The sequence below is a fragment of the Arctopsyche grandis genome, unplaced genomic scaffold (assembly GCF_051622035.1).
Source record: "Arctopsyche grandis isolate Sample6627 unplaced genomic scaffold, ASM5162203v2 HiC_scaffold_370, whole genome shotgun sequence".
Classification (NCBI taxonomy): domain Eukaryota; kingdom Metazoa; phylum Arthropoda; class Insecta; order Trichoptera; family Hydropsychidae; genus Arctopsyche; species Arctopsyche grandis.
The window spans coordinates 16,788-29,761 of record NW_027518523.1 but is presented as its reverse complement, the minus strand read 5'-3'; the positions used below and the strand labels follow the sequence as shown (position 1 = coordinate 29,761).

The following is a 12,974-nucleotide window of genomic DNA, read 5'->3' as shown; positions in this document are numbered from 1 at the left end:
GTAGGAAGATATTACAGTGGATACTAAAGAATTTAATTGATCAAAGCTAACATTTTTAACTCTTGCAGAATCCATTGTGACTTTACCGATGGCATGATTATCCATGGCAACAATACTGTCTGTAAATCGGTTTAAATAATTTAAAGAAAGAACCGTGTTGTATGGTTGCACTACCACATCACTACTCTCTTCATTAGTTGGAAGAATAGAAAATGACGTAATAATCTTTTTTGGGTAATTGTCCCGTAGATTTTCCAACATGAGAGATCCAAAGCCGGAGCCCGTACCACCCGCTACACTGTGCATTAAAATGAAAGTCTCTAATGAGTCACAAGATTCTACTTCCCGTTGAACGATGTCTAAAACATCTGCTTTACATTGGTTACCAACATAATAACCATGTGCCCAGTTATTACCAGCCCCACCTCCTTCACTTGATACAAAAATGTTTTCTCTATTAAATAATGGCAAGCATTGACTTATAACTCGTGGCTCTAAATCTATTAGAATCGCCCTTGGAATATAACTGAAGTCATCAGCTTGATAGAACAAAACATCTTTCCTATCAGATTGCTCCATTTGTAGTCTCCCATCTAATAATATTTTGTGTTCTCTGCACATTTTCTTCCAGAATACATTCCCTATTTGATTACCACATTGCCCAACTTGCAATGTTACAATTTCGTGCATTTAAGGGCGAAGAAGAAATTTAAGTAAAATAAAAGATTTGAAGGTTGGAATATAAGAACTTGAAGTGATTGGCTTATGAAATCATAATAAATTAAAACAAATAAAAGGGGGTATAGGCGATTATATTTAACAAATGAATTATTGTGCAAGTGTTTCTGTATGTATGATTTAAAAGCAATATTTATAATGTTGAAATATTAGAATATTTAAATAAATTTTTTTTATGAATTTAAAAGACATGCATATTTGTAAAATATATCTGTGCTCGTATTGTTAAATTTACTTTTTAGCCGAAAACTTCTCTTTTTAGGTTATTCCTAACAAAAGATTAAAAAGCAAATAATTACTAGTCAAGTAATTCTCAGATCAATGTACTCCTTCTAAACAACCGTTAACGTTGCAGCGGTATTTCTAAAATAATTTTTGTTTTGATTAAACTATTTAAAGCGGATTAGTTTGAAAGTGATTGTTTCGTATATTATAAGGGCTAAAATGTTTTTGTAGTGTTATCTCAATTAATATAATCCCAAATGATGATTAAACGCCTTAATGATTAAGAAATTACGCCATCTTAGGTGGCAAAAGAGAGTTTTAAAGTAAATTATTCTTTAAAGTCTAATTTAATCTTATAAGGGGTATTTTTTAAATATTATTGGTTTAAATAGCTAGAATCCTTCCTTTATTTTTAACTTTCGTTTGGTTTAATCACAGAAAGGGCCAAGAAAATCTTAATGATAAATTCTTAAACTCCCCTGTCACCATACGTCACCTAAAAACCTTTTCTCCAAACGAAGAATATTCTCCCAAAAGTAGTCTTAAGATCTTGTGATCAAATGTATGCTTCATTCTTAAGGCCAAGCCCCATTTCATTTCTATATTTAAGAGTCAAATATTTTTTTAATAAAAACGAGTTTTTACCGTTTTTCAAACAAAATACAGTTTATTAAAACAACATTTTTAACACTTCAGTTAAATTATCTAATTGTCATATTTATCTAAACACTTTCAAACTTTTTACTTATTCTAGTGCTCTTTTTTTTTTAATAATTCAAAGTTTTTACTGGGCTTTTACTTCGGCTTTAACTCAATTAAAATTCTTCTGCTTTTAGTTTTTGATGTTAAAAAAAGAGTAAAAAAGGATATTCAGCCGATGTAATATTATTAATATTTATAAGGAAACGAAGATTTTTTTAATCCTGTTTACTTTAATTATCTAAAGTTGGATATATATATTATACTTAAATAAATACCCATGTTTACCTCAAACTCTTACTTCTAATATATTTAGATTTACTTTTTATTATTGAAACAAAGTTTTGTTAATCCTGTTTTGCTTAATTATCTCATTTCTTTAATAAATGCGCTCCTTCGTATGTCCTCTCATAAAAATTTTATAAAAATTTTATTCAAAACTATAGCCCTCAAATGCTATTCTCAAAGAAAGATTTCAGCAATAGCAAAATAAAAGAATTTAAGATACAGGGAACTAAAAAGCCTACAGCTAAAGATCCACAACCTCAACTATTTGTCGCAAATGTATTTGCACCTAACTCCGTTGTAGCAGAATCTAAATTTTGGAGAATTCTTAATAAACAATACAAGATCAAACAAAGTGCTGGTGTAATTGCTAGAAATGAAGTAGTTGAACAAGACAATGACTTTATAGTTAAAAATTATGGTATAAAGTTTACCTACAGGACAAGAACAGGTTTATTAAATGCTTACAAGGAGATTAGACATATTAACAGAACTCTTGCAATTGAGAGCTTGTATAATGAATTTGGATCTAAGCATAAGTTGAATCAACATGAATTCTACATTGTTGAAATTAAACAACTTGAAGATAATGAAGTGACTAAAGCAAAAATTCTCAGTTATGTTGGAAAAGATATTAAGTTCCCACTCTTCCTTAAAGAGTCAAACACTAAAGCTGAAATAGTTCCAGTTGGCGAAAATATTTTCAATTAAATATTTAATTTTTCATTTTATATTAATTTCAGCATTTATTTTTACTACTACTGTGCTGTACCAAATATGGTGCACATTTATTAAACGGGCTTTTTTAAATTGGAAATTTTTCCTTTGCTCGTGCTTAAGAGTTATTAATCTGATGAAGGTCAATGGGACACTTAGTCCTAAGGCTCGCCGACTGTCGGCAAAGGGATAGAAATGCTATAGGGGCCTCCCAGAGTTTTGTGGGCAACTTCTTTTTTTGCTGTAAGGCAACCACTTTTCATTAAATCCGATTTTTTTTTATTAATCTGATGGCAATATTTATTCTTCATTCGTGTCATTTTATTAAATTAATTATACGAATTAAAAGATAATTAGATTTGTATTTGATAAATAATTAAAGATAATTTGAATTTTTTCTTAAAAATATTTAAAAGCTAATTGAATCTTTGCTTGGAGGAACAGCGGAGCTATTCATTTTTACTGACATTTTTAACTTAAAATACAAAATTGCTGCTTTTAAATTATAAATTCTTATGCCGAATAATTTAATTGACAGAAATATCATTTTAAATGAGATATTGTGTTGTCGGGCATTTATTAAACTTTTATATATAGCATTGTAATTTTGCCGTTAAGGTTTCAAATATAATAAATCTATAATTGAAAGCAACTTTATGATTGGGTACAACTGTAAATGTTATAATAAATTATGTCAGTTTAAATATCCACCCGTTTTGATTTTAATGTAATAAAACATAATCTTAATGTATCAAATATATAATATAATTGTCTTTTTTAAAGAAAATAGCATTTATAATCAAAGTAACGGCATTTATTAAATAAGAATGGCTTAAATAGGTCATTCCAGTCTAAAATGTTTTTTTTAAAATTAATTACACAGATTTTTACTGAATCTATAGCCCCCAATAATGCATTATTTTATAAATTTGAAGTTAGACATGCTTTTTTTATTATTTTGATTCGTCTTAATACTCTGTTTAAATAATCGGATTTTCGTAGAGAAAAAGCACCCTTGACCTCTAAAGGACTTTCTAAACTTACAAACACATCCTACCAACTGAACGAAATTTGACTTGTCTTAGTAGTGAAGGCCTTACCGTCACTAAGTCTCCTGTTGCATAGCCAATCTGCCTTATTGGCGTTAATTAAATCCAAATTAAAGTGCTGTGGTGTTTAAAAAAGGCAAGCAGTGTGTTTCCTCTTGTCTACCTTATAGACAAGTTCTTAATCTTCAAACCTTTTTTAATCCACACTCTTTGGTTCTTAAATTTTGTTTTACTTATAACTTTCCTACTTTCTAACAAATATTTTTCTTAAAAACATTCTTTTATCTTTTGAAAGAATATTTAGTTTTAATAATTAAAATTTTTAGTAAGAGTTTGAGGGAAACACATATATTTATTTAAGTAGTAACAATAATATATATATCAAACTTAAATTTTTAGTAAGTGTTTGAGGTAAACACATATATTTATTTAAGTATAATATTTATATACAACTTAATTTAATACTTCTCCTGCTATTTTTTTGTCGGCTTTAATTATTCCTTTGGATTTTTTATTCTATTGATTTCTAAGCATTTTATATAAATATTCTGTTCCAAATAGTTTCTGATACAATCTGCAAGCAAGCACTAGTTTTTTATTTAAATGACATACTTCCACTTTTAATATTGTTCAAACTCATTTAATAGCGTTTCTTTATATTTTTTTAAGATGTTTTTTACCCCCAATGGAAGACTTCCCTTACATTACAGAATCTAATGTGTATGAAATAGCTAGTAGAGTCGATTTCAATTTAACATCCGAGATAATTACAACTGTTCAAGATTTCATAGACTTTGCTCCGTTTATGGCTAAGCCTGTTGCAATTTTTATTGTTGAATGTATAAGAAATAACAGTGCTATTGAAAATATTTTCCGAGAAAAATTGGAAACTAAAACAGGGAACGGAGAAGTAGATTTAAGTAAATGCATTTATGGTGCATATTTAGGTGCAACTACTAATTTAGAAAAAATTAATAAAATTTCAGATATTTTCAATTCTTTAAAAATTGAATGTAATGAAATAGATAAATTTGGCGGTAAAATTGATAATTTTTTATGTGATTCTATTTTAAAAAGATTTAAATTTAGTTTAAGGGATTGTGTAGCAAGAATTTCTTTATTGCCTTGTAAATGTGTTTTAAATGCAATTATAGAGAATCAATCTTTTTTTAATCTTTCAGTTTTAATACAAATGTGTAAATATTTAGATTTTTTGGAAATTTTATCACAAAAAATTGATCAATTTAAAGCAAAAAATGAAATTATTGCATGTATTTTTCTCAATTATTTTAATGAAGATGATAAAAGAAATATCGAAGAGAATAAACATTCAGAAACATCCAATGTTAGAAAAGAACTTATGAGGGGGTTAATACAAGGTGAAACACTAGAATATTGTTTAAAAGTTGGAAATAAAGACTTTCTTGGTGCCCTTTTAAAACAAAAATTTGAAAAACAAGTTCCTAAAAAAATATCGTTTTCACAATTTCAAAGGATGACATTTGAGAATAAAAAAGAGTTTTTTGAAGCTTTTGTACTACTCACTTCCCCATCGATTTCACACTTTTTGTCTTATTTAGAGCACCTAAAAGAGAATTTTTTATTAAATGAACAAGAACAAAAAGATTTTATTGAAATCCTTAAAGAATTTCACATTCAGAATAAAGCTTATCTTGAAATAGCTATAAACAAGCTGGTTTTATTTGGAATTATAAATAATGAAAACTGTTAATTTCAACGAAAAAATCTTGTTAAAAATACCCCCTTAAATTATTAAATTTATTTAACAAACGCCTATTAAGTTTTTAAAAGTTTTTTTAATTATTGTTATCAAAATATCTATTAGACATTAAAGACTATTTGCTTAACAAACGCCTATTAAACTTCTAAAAGTTTTTTTAATTATTGTTATCAAAATATCTATTAGACATTAAAGACTATTTATTTAATACTATTTCAACAGTAGTTGCTTTGGGTTTATAATTAGATTGTTGATTTAAATCAAATTTTGTGCTGTATTCTAAAATAAATCAACGTTTTCATTACAAAAAATTTATTCTAGCTATTTAATAAATACCCTTGCTGTGATTAACTTCGTATTGTGTTATTCTCTATTAATTTAATCACTAAATACCCTTAATGACGAAATACTTATTTAATAAAGAGCTTACTGTAATCCTCTATTAATTTAATGCCTAAATACCCTCAATGACGAAATACTTATTTAATAAAGAGCTTACTGTAATCCTCTATTAATTTAATCACTAAATACCCTTAATGATTAAATACTTTTTTAATGAAAGAAGAGTTTACTGTAATCCTCTATTAATTTAATGCCTAAATACCCTTAATGATTAAATATTTTTTTAATGAAAGAAGAGCTTACTGTTATCCACTATTAATATTGTCGCAACTGTAGAGTTATCTTGTAACTCTGTTGCTTTCTTAAGTGAAGATTTTCAAGTAAAATTTTGCTTTAAAATAAAGCATGGATTATTTACCCATGCAATCAATAAATGAAAGTTCTAAAATTGACAAACATATTCTGTTTACTTGAGATTAAGGTTAAATATTATAATTTGTGAAAAAAACAAAAAGGCGTATTCTTTTAAGTTTATTTCACACATCTGATTATATTAAAACTTTATAGTTTTTTTTGGAATTAAAAGTCAAAGAAAATCAATAATAAGAGCGTTTATTAAATATTATTAGTTTGAGGTTAACATCGGTATTTAGTTTTATAAGTCAAAGATAATCAATAACAAGAGCGTTTATTAAATATTATTATTTTGAGGTTAACATTCCTATTTAGTATTATAAGTCAAAGAAAATCAATAACAAGAGCGTTTATTAGATATTATCAGCTTAAACAGCTATAAACCAAGATTTTTTATATTTAACTTTAAATAAAATTGCCTTAAAGAGCTATTTTAACCTTAAAACTTAAATACATTTTGTTTCACTTACTTTCTAATATATTTTTCTAAAGCTCCACTTTAACTTTGAAATACTTAATATTTTACATGTCTTACATATATTTTGAAATTTTTTTTTCTTTCACCCATGGATTTTATTTACAAAAGGTCATGTATGAGATCTTATAGATTGAGATTTTATAGACTTAAGAATATTATAAGATTAAGAAGAGCAAAGAAGAATAAATGTTATGAAGAGGTGCAACAAACAGATAATAACCTTGAGACACAAAGAATATCTTTAAGCAATTCGAATGAACAACCAATTGCTAATTCTAAACCACTGAAACGAACAATGGATGAATTAAACAATAGTGAGCCTGCTATGAATGAAGGTGAATCTAAAGATTTGTTAGATAACATAGTTCAACTATCACCTGCATCATTTGAACAAATAATTAATTCTGAACAGATAGGCACCATTTCAGCTTCTAATAACACGTCTTACTCAGATACATCTCAACGCTCTAATAATACAAGTGTTTCTAAAGAAGAGCTGCATCTGGCAAATGAGCGTAGTAAACAAAATAGTACAGACAAACACAAAGATTGTGTTGTTGGTGATTTTGAAGAACAAAATTGTTCACTCACAGAAAATGAATTATGCTTTATTGAAGGCCAGGGAACACAGTCAGGTGAAATTGGGGAATTTGCGGGCAAAAATGCTGAAAATGACCAAGTGGGTGGGGTTTTGGGCTCCAATATTGATAAAAATACAAGTTTTTTGGGAAAAAGAAAATTGGAGCAGCTATGCAATGACGATTACAATGGAAGGTGTGTAAAAGAGCATTCATTTCAATCAGAATTTAAAAAGAGCAAATTATCTTATACTTTAGCCGATAAAGTGCTTTTAAACTCTGCTAATATAAATTCAAGCTTAGAGGAATTTACAATACATATAAACACCGAGGATTGTGAAGGTGGGAATGCCCTAAATAAAGAGCAGGGTGAATTTAATGAAGAAATTAAGGGTTCTAACCCCCATAAAGAGATTTCTAAGTTGGTCGAAGAATCTAAAGAATGCATTAATGTAAGTGTTGATCTTAAAGAAAATACCAACAATGAAAAATCAAAGAATAATGAACTTTTCACATTGCTTGGCAGCATTAACGATAACAAATTAAATAATGAGATATGTGAAAGTGCTAAGGAAAGCGCTTTAATGTTGGAAAATGACATTTTAGCGTTGGTTGAAAACCATAAAAAATTAAATAATGTAAACGGACAAACTTCATTTGATGAAGCGCAGAAAATAATTGAAAATAAAAGTCATGAAGCCAATATTGTTAATAAGGAAACTGCAGAAGTCTTAAAAAGCTGTGAAGACCAAAGTCATGAAGCCAATATTGTTAATAAGGAAACTGCAGAAGTCTTAAAAAATTGTGAAGATCAAAGTTATGAAGCCGTTATTGTTAATAAGAAAACTGCAGAAGTCTTAAAAAATTGTGAAGATCAAAGTTATGAAGCCGTTATTGTTAATAAGAAAACTGCAGAAGTCTTAAAAAATTGTGAAGATCAAAGTTATGAAGCCGTTATTGTTAATAAGAAAACTGCAGAAGTCTTAAAAAACTGTGAAGACCAAAGTTATGAAGCTGTTATTGTTAATAATCCCTTAAATAATAAGGAACTTCCAAAATTTTCTAAAAACTTTGAAGACCAAAGTCATGAAGGGGATAATAAGATTGCCAACTTAATTGAATCTTTTAAAGGTTCGACTGATCGGGTTGGTGAAGTTGTTGTAAAAAAAACTTTTTATTTTACTTCTGACGTAGATAGCGTAAAATGTAACAATGAAATTGAGAATAATTTTAACAAAAACAATGTTTTATCCTTAAAAGAAAAATTTACAAAAGCAAATAATGCAAATGAAATTGCTAATGATAATAGCAGGCTTTCTTTAGATGATAATTGCTCGTTGTTACTTAATTTAAACGAAAATGCTCCAAAAAATGAAATACCTGAATTAATTGAAAGCATTGAGGATCAAAATAAGAAAAACGAGGTTTCTCTGAGCGACGCAAATTTAATTCTGCCAGCTTTTTGTAACGATTTAAATATTAAAAATGGCCATATTTCACAAAATTGTGTTTCAGATTTTACTGAATCTGAAAAAGAAGGGAAATATGATGATGGTTTAATTGAGAACCAATCTAATACGCTTTGTAAGAATGAAAAGTATATTAATGACGGTTTAATTGAGAGCCAATCTAGTACGCTTTGTAAGAATGAAAAGTATATTAATGACGGTTTAATTGAGAACCAATCTAATACGCTTTGTAAGAATGAAAAGTATATTGATGATGGTTTAATTGAGAACCAATCTAATACGCTTTGTAAAAATGAAAAGTATATTGATGAGCTTAATATCAAATCAATGTGCGATTCAAGTATAACAATTAATAAAACAGCGCCTGCTCCCATTGAATTACTAAAAAAATGTGATATTCAAGAGCAATTGATTTGTAAAGAAATGATAAAAAACTTGGCTGAAAACTTAAAAGAAGTTCTAAATAATGTTTCTTGTTTAAGTGACAATTTAAAAATGCAGAAGACAAGTATTTATGTCGCTCTAGATCAGAATGAAACTAAAATGGTCGATTTAAGCAACCAAATATCATCTCAGAAATCTCATTTTGAGCTTAGTAATTCAGAAAACATAAAAAATCTTTCTAATTCTCTGAACACAAATTACTCTGATTTGTTGAATAATTTAAACAACAAAATTTCTACATTAATGAAATCTATTAATTTTTCAGTTATTACACAGAATCTTGAAAACTTTAACAAAAATTTTACAGATCTGTTAATTAAAAATGAAGAATACGCTTCTACAATTGAAAATCAAAAAATGAAATTGAAATGTAAAGATAACGATCTTTTAAATATAAATCAAAACTACGAAATATTAAAAACCAGATCTGAAATGTTAGAAGAAAACGTTGATTATTTAAATAAGCAAAATGAAAAATTGAAATTTAGAAATCACCACTTTTCTAATGTACTATGTGGAATACAAGCTCATATTTCTAATGTAGAAAATACAGTTTTAGATCTAAATTCTTTTAGTTTATCATATGCACAGATTTTTAACAAACTAGAAAAATTTTATAAAGACAATTTTTTAGAAATGAATACAGGATTATGTTATTTACAAAAACAAGTTAAAAACCTAAAAGAAAATATCGAATTGATTGAAATTAATAAAATTAGAGGGGAATTTGAAGAAAGCGTAAAAATAATTACAGAATTTTATGAAATTAACAAAATTAAAAGTGAAAATCAAGCAAATTTACTTTTAGAAGAAACACAAGATTTAAAGTCTAAAATTTCAGATTTGAAAGAAGAAAACAGGCGCTTAAAAGATTTAAATCAAGAAACAAAAGATGAATTTCAATTAAAAGAAAGTTATTCTAAAGACTTGGAAAAATCCGTTGATGAATTAATGGAATCAAACAAATTTTATGAAGATCAATTAATTAAATCAGACGAAATTATTAAATCGCTTAAAGATACAAAACACACTAAGACAGTGGATTTATTAGCAGAAATTGAAAGGATTAAGAAGTTTTATTCTAAAGAAAATGGCCTGTTAAAGCTTAAAATTCAAGAATTAGAGAGTATGGAAAAGTAATAAATAAAATTGTATTAAAAATTATCTCATTTTTTAATTTTTCTACATAATTTTCTAAGGTTCTACCAGTTCTTAAGAAGTCTTTGCAAATTTATCTTTTGAGGGATTTGAGAACTTGAAGGTGAAGATTACTGCAAAGAAATCTTCTACCTACTTAATAATTCAAAAACAGAGGCGTAAGTAACCCATTAAGAATGCTAACGGGCTCATAAACATGAAATATATTTTCATATTAACTCTTAAATATTAAATAGACATTAAATAATTAAAAACTCTTAAAACTCAAAATAATTAATCAATAAAAAAAACATACTGAGATTTGCTAGGGAATTTATAAAAATTAAATAAATTTTTTAATTTGTCACTTTAATCAATATTTACAAAATATGAGTATTAAAAAGGCTCATCTTTATTTATACGGTCAGTGGGCTCATCCTAAAAAATAACCAAGCACTCATAAAATAAAGTTAAAAACTTACAGACTGATTTAATCTAAAATCTCTGTTTTACGCTTCTCTTTTAGCTTTACATTTCAGCAATCTCTGAGTTGCTATTTTTTCGTCAATTTTTTGCCAGAAATGGTTGTATTATAGCTCTTTTTTTCCATTTTTGTGGGTTTTTGGGCTGATTTACATTGTATTATAACTTTTTAGTTTCTTTTTTTAATTTTAGGTAAAAAGGAAAACTTGAAAAAAATCTGCAGCCCAAATTTCAGCAAGCTTTTATTGATAGATTACTGGTTCCAACCACGAAAATTATAATATGTGGCATAAAAATAAATAAATAAATTTTGTTTTTTTTCAAAAAATAAGCGTGTTGTATTTATAATCTAAACCCGCTAAAATCCTGATTATAAACAACTTTTTATTTTCTTTCATCAGTGAATGCTAATACTTAACATAATAAAAGAGTTCTCATTTATTTAAAATAAAACACAAAAATAAAAATATTTTGTAAAAAAGTATATTAATAAACTCATATTTTAATTAAATAGCAAAACTTTCAAATTTTGTGTAAGTCTGTAAAACTTTTGGCACAATTATAGTGTCCCCTTCTTGATAATTCTCAACTAAGCAGCAAAGTGATCTTTGGACTGCACATAACGTACAGTTAAGCATATGAACATATTTAGATTTTTCGTTCTCTTTGGGGTATCCGTATCCTACATTTAGATTCCTAGATTGATAATCTGTACAATTAGACCCCGAAACCAACTCTCTAAATTTTCCTGCGTTTGGAAACCAAGCTTCAAGATCATATTTCTTAGATGCTGCATCATTTAATTCTCCTGATGAAATCAAAACTACTTGATATGATAATCCTAATGATTGATAAAATTCTTCAGATATTTTAATCATTTTTTCATGTATAGCAGGAGAGTCTTCTGGCTTGCAAAATACAAACTGCTCAATTTTGTCGAATTGGTGAACTCTAAAAACTCCTGCATTATCTTTTCCGTATGCACCCGCCTCTTTTCTAAAACAAAGTGATTCTCCTGCAATAGAAATTGGTAATTGTTCATCCGTCAATTTTTTATTCATATAGAGTGCCGATATTGGCTGTTCAGATGTGGCAATGAGATACAAATTATCTTCAACTTTATATAACTGATCATCAAAATCACTTAATTGGGAAGTTAATCCCATAACTTCTTTCTTCATCATCACAGGTGTTTGGATATACTCATATTCTTTTTGTATCAAGAAGTCTACCGCATAGTTTTTTAAAGCCCGTGCCAATAATGCCATTTTACCCTGTAAAAAATACCCCCTGTGACCAACTACCTCAGTTCCTGCCTCTGGGTTTGTAAAACCCTTCATAAGATCTGCGTATCCTCTGGGCGCATTTTGTAAATTTCTTGATCCTTGATGTGTAATAACTACAACATTTCCATCATCGGTTTTACAAACAGGTACACATTCATCTACAATATTTCCAACTGAAAAAATTAGTTTATCGATTTGTGTCTTTATTTCAATTGCCCGTTCTTTTAAATTGGCCCGTTTTGCTTCAGGGGCAATTTTTAATTTATTAAGTTCTTGGGAAATTTCTTTGCAATTCGCTTCTTTGGACTTAAAAGTTTCTTTAATCTTATTTTGAATCGTGTTTATTTCTGCATTGATTTTGTCAAGTTGATAATTTGTTTTTATTCTTTCTTGATCGAGCTCAAAGATTTTTTCAACAACTCCCTCGTCTTTAAATCTCTTCTTTTCGCTTTGTTTTATTTTATCCTTACTTTCAGCATCTCTAAATAATGAAATATCTAACATGAGGGCAAAAATTTTAGTGAAAAGAACAGATAAAGGGCTAACTGTTATAGTTCAACAGTAAAAAAAGACCGTTTAAGTACTGTGGAGTACATCTTAAATGTTAAATACAAAAGAAAACGAAAGCATGACTTCTTGGTGATCCGGTTTGGGCGCAGCATGATAGATGTAAAAAATGCCCAAAAATATCTTCACATTATAAAAAAATCCAATCTAGAAAAGTACCATGAATGAAGATAAAGTGCCTTGTTTGTTCTGTTCAAAGTGCACCTTATAAATTTTTAAAAATTCAGTTGATTGATTCTAATATACTTAAAGAAATACCCATATTTACCTCAAACTATTACTTTAAAAAAGATGGAAAATTTCATTTTAGAGAATTAATAAA

At 27.6% G+C, this 12,974-nt stretch overlaps 2 protein-coding genes across 2 annotated transcripts; both read right to left on the bottom strand.

Annotated features, from left to right (window-relative positions):
* Positions 1 to 9: 9 nt before the first annotated feature.
* Positions 10 to 690, bottom strand: LOC143922099 (uncharacterized; the record flags this gene model as incomplete). The annotated part of the gene is made up of 1 exon (XM_077445358.1): positions 10 to 690. A coding segment is annotated over exon 1 (681 nt), but the record flags the coding sequence as incomplete, so codon positions are not given.
* Positions 691 to 11,293: 10,603 nt separating this feature from the next.
* LOC143922100 (uncharacterized) lies at positions 11,294 to 12,589 on the bottom strand. The gene has a single exon (XM_077445359.1). It carries the CDS (start codon positions 12,587 to 12,589, stop codon positions 11,306 to 11,308), a length of 1,284 nt encoding a protein of 427 aa, XP_077301485.1. The 3' UTR covers positions 11,294 to 11,305.
* Between the last annotated feature and the right edge of the window lie 385 nt (positions 12,590 to 12,974).